The sequence below is a fragment of the Nematolebias whitei genome, chromosome 21, assembly GCF_014905685.2.
Source record: "Nematolebias whitei isolate Nwh7 chromosome 21, NemWhi1, whole genome shotgun sequence".
In the NCBI taxonomy this organism is placed as follows: domain Eukaryota; kingdom Metazoa; phylum Chordata; class Actinopteri; order Cyprinodontiformes; family Rivulidae; genus Nematolebias; species Nematolebias whitei.
Window position 1 is genome coordinate 31,222,594 of NC_056518.1, and position 4,353 is coordinate 31,226,946.

Below are 4,353 nucleotides of genomic sequence, written 5' to 3' on the forward strand. Positions count from 1 at the left end.
CGAGTCCCTGTGTCTTTGTGTCCTGAGTCCCTGTGTCTTTGTGTCCCGAGTCCCTGTGTCTTTGTGTCCTTATGTCCCTGTGTCCCGAGTCCTTGTATCCTGTGTCCCTGTGTCCTGAGTCCTTGTGTCCCTGTGTCCCCAGCCCCTGCATATTGAGTCCCAGTAGCTTCAGACCTTAGCGGCTGATTGGGTAAAAAAACATTCTTCTGTTTGGATGGGGGGGGGGGGGGGGGGGGGTTGAAGCCCTTTGACTTCTACCAGTTTTATAACTTCTGGTAACATCTGCAGCCTGGACCTGGAGATGTGTCTCTAGGACGGAGGTGGACAATGTTTTTCTAAACGGCCACATCAAGACGTTGAAAGCAGTGAGCTGCGTACAGAACTGGAAAACAAGTTTTCTTTATGAGAAATAATCTAGAAGTTTTTCAGCCTTTGTCTTGTAGCGTAGTTAGCACGCTTTATAAAACAAGTCTTTTCAAGATCCTTTACACATAAACTGTAAACTGGCTCTTGTGACAATATATTATACACGTTAGCTTAACATGCTATACAGTAGGTTAGCTGAAATATGCAAAACAAACGTATTTTGTGTTTCTAAGTCTTTAAAGTTCAGTCTAGTTCTGGAACCACGACTTAAAAAATGTTTTTAAATGCAAGATGTTTAATTTAAATTTCCTTAACTCTTGTTGATAAATTGCTGTTTTTTTAATCAATCTTTTTATTATTTTTTTTAAACCTAAGGATATTGGGGGCCTGATGAAGATTGTCCAAGGGCCACTTTTGGCCCTCGGGCCTTAAGTTGCCCACGTCTGGTTCTTCACTGACGTTAAGAAGCTGTTTTATCATTTCAAGCAGGTTTTTTTTAATGAATCAGCTTCTTTCAGATTTATGAAAAACTTTTCCAGCAGCTTTTTTTTTTTTTTTAAGTCTCTGTGACTCGAAAAGTCTTAAAACTTCCTTCATAATAAGTAAAACCTGGAAAACCTTCCTGTTGTCTTCTATCAAACATTTTTTAGATGTTTATTTATTAGAGGAGCTTCTGCCATCAGAAGGCCCCGTCATCAGATTTGGAAGCTTCTGTAGAAGAACTTTACAGAACTGGATTCATGGACCAACTTGGAGGTTTTGTCCTGAAACCTGCAGACTTGATGTTTTCTGGTAGTTTTGTGTTCGAGCGGTTTTTGTCGGCAGCAGATCCCTCCAGTCATCTGCAACACTGACGGTGTGTTTCCCCTGAATAAACGGTGGTTTCTGTCAGCAGGACCTGTGCCGACAGAAAACCTGAAGATTCCCTTTGGGCTCTGGGGCGAATGGAAACCTGACTGTGACGTCTGCAGGTTTCACTCTGCACACCTGGCCAGGTGAGAACTTTCTCTCTCTAATTATGAGAGCACCTCAGCGGTGTGAAGCTGCCTGGATGCTGCAGGTTCCTGCCTGCTCTCTGACGTGGAGCCAAACTTCCCAACACGCAGGAACCTTTGGGCCGAGGCAGCAGGAAGATGGGACAGAAACAAACATCTCATGTGAATTAAGGATGATCCTGGCTGCGTGGGGCGGAGGATGATCTCAGGATGATCTGAGGTCTAGTCCAGGTAGGACAGGATGGGGGGTCTGTGGCAGACCTGCGTCCATCACAAGGTGAAGCAGAACTGAAGCTTCCTGGACTCGTCTGCAGTCCGAGCTGAGGAATGGCCGTCTGGATGCCGGGCTGTCATGATGTCCGCCTGGCAGCTGCTGGACGCTGATGAAGAGATGAAGAGGAGGAGCTGAAAGTGAGCTCCGTAGCTAATTACTTAACGAGGGAGCGCTCTGCCAACATGGAGGACAGCTGCAAACGGTCTGAGGGACACGAGGTGGGGCAGAAGACATCATTTGCTCACCGTCTTCATCTGTACCATTTTGTAAAAAGCGGTTCCGACGGGGGGGTCGGACTCCTCCTCCTCTGGGTCACTTCAGTTCACCTTCAGATCGCTCACCTCTCTTCTTATCCTTTAGCTAACATGCAGCCGAATGCCCCCAGCTACTGAGGTGAACCCTGAAACAATGACTTCCATCCAACAGCTCTGGGTGTGATCAGACCCAAAGAACAAGAAGGTGGGAACCTGTCCTGCTCAAGAATAAGAAACAGCCAAAGTTCGGCTCCTAAATCAACTCATTTGTAGAGTTCAACACACCGAAGGACACTTGGAAACAAGCTGATGGAAACAGCTGAACCAACAACAACAAGCGGTTCACAAGAACTTGGAACAAGAAAAACAAATTCAAGTTCTCCCACGAGACTCCACCGACCTCACAGGAGGATTAATATGAATCATACGATTGTAAATCAAGTTAGATCAATAAAGTTTGGCTGCTCGCTTGCCCTGCTCATCAACCTGCACCTGTTTGAGTCAAAGGAGCGTTTAATAAAAGAAACAATTCATCGATCACACTGTGTTCAAAGAACAACAACATTATGGGTTTTAAATATAAAGATAAATCAGTAGGACCACATAGGTCATGTGACCAGAACATTTAGGCTTTAAAGAGACAACAACCAAATCTGCTGAAGGGGAGAGACGTTTTCTGAGATGCTCTTTGATGCAAGATATTCACTATATACACAATAATAACAATAATCAATCTTAATAATAATGTTTACAAATCCTGACAACTGAGCTTTATTCCCAGCTTTATTTGTTGTTTCTTAGAATAAAGGAGATATTTTATTGCAGATGCTGAGCAGCCATTTTGTTCTGCAGATGTTAGTTTATTGAATATAATCTCTGATTTGTCTGCTGGAGGTTTCTTCCTGTTAAAAAATAGTTTTTTCTTTCCACTGTCTCCTTTGTGCTCGCTCAGGATGGGAGACTGGCACCAAGTGGTTTCAACACAATCTGCTGCTTCCTTAGATAGGAAACTTTTACTAATTTTATTTTATAATGTATGTGAATGTTTTTGTACAGTGCCCTGAGACGACTTCTGCTGGGACTTGGAGCTGCATAAATAAACGTAGTTGAATTATAAATTGATGGGCTCAGGTGGGTCCAAGTAAAATATCATCATCATGTCTACAACTGATTCAACTAAAAGTGGACGAAACGGAAACACACTGGACTCTAGATTCTTCTAGGTCTATAGGAGATTTCACGGCTCTCTCAATGACTGCAAAACAAGCCCAAACCATCAAGTCTCCACCCCCATGCTGACAGCATCTATGGTTTGTATAAGATGGTTGTATTCTGGAACCATTGGGACGGTCCTGACTGCAACCTGGTTTAACACTTCAGATTTTAAAGCCATCTGGCTTCTTCTCTCCTAAATCCTTAAAGTTGACTTTTTACACAGCTGAGACATTTCATTTTGTTTTCCTGTGAAACAACATCAAAGATGAGGAGATAGGAAATTTACCACCACTGTGCGTTCTGTTGTCCTCGTCCCATGCCTCCACCATCACTGTGAAGTCTTGCTGAAAGACAGAGAGGAGGGGGCACAGGTTATCACAGGGCTCACTAACACACACACACACACACACACACACACACTGCACATACTGCACACAGAGTGTCAATACGTGATGGTGGGAATCTAGAAGCTGTTCTCAGAGTTGTCACTAATTAGTTGCCGTGTGCTTTGGGCCAGTTATCAACAGTTACCAAGAGTTACCAACAATTACAAACATTTACCAACAGGTACTAAGAGTTACCAACAGTTGCCAACAGTTATCAACAGGTACCAAGAGTTACCAAGAGATATCAAGAGTTACCAAGAGATATCAAGAGTTACCAACAGTTGCCAACAGTTATCAACAGATACCAAGAGTTACCAAGAGATATCAAGAGTTACCAACAGGTAACAGATACCACAATGACCAACAGGTACCAAAAATTACCAACATTTACCAACAGTTATCAACCCTACACTACCTTAGATAAATAATATTACTAATTGAATTTTTATGTATATAAATGTATTTGTTCAGTGCCCTGAGATATAAATAAACTGAACTGAACTGAAGAGTTATCAACACGTACCAACAGTTAACAGATACCACAATGACCAACAGGTACCAACTATTACAAACAATTACTATCCATTAACAAAATTTACCATCACTTACCCACAATTAACAATGGATACCATCAGTTACCAACATTTACTAACAGTTTCCAATGGTTGCCAACAGTTGCCAATGGTTACCAACAGTTAACAACAATTAACAATGGGTACCATCAGTTACCAACAGTTGCCAATGGTTGCCAACAGTTGCCACTGATTACCAACAGGTACCAACATTCATGAACAGATACCATCAGTTACCAATGATTACCAACAGGTACTAACAATTACCAACAGTTACCAACAGGAATCAAC

At 42.5% G+C, this 4,353-nt stretch overlaps 1 protein-coding gene across 1 annotated transcript in view; it reads right to left on the minus strand.

Moving 5' to 3' along the window:
* Window positions 1-4,353, minus strand: part of LOC119427367 (protein jagged-2) — a 46,269-nt gene that overhangs the window by 31,905 nt on the left and 10,011 nt on the right. Inside the window, exon 3 of the mRNA XM_037694969.1 lies at window positions 3,391-3,448. Within this exon, the coding sequence (XP_037550897.1) occupies window positions 3,391-3,448 (58 nt within the window). The remainder of the gene's footprint in view (window positions 1-3,390; window positions 3,449-4,353) is intronic.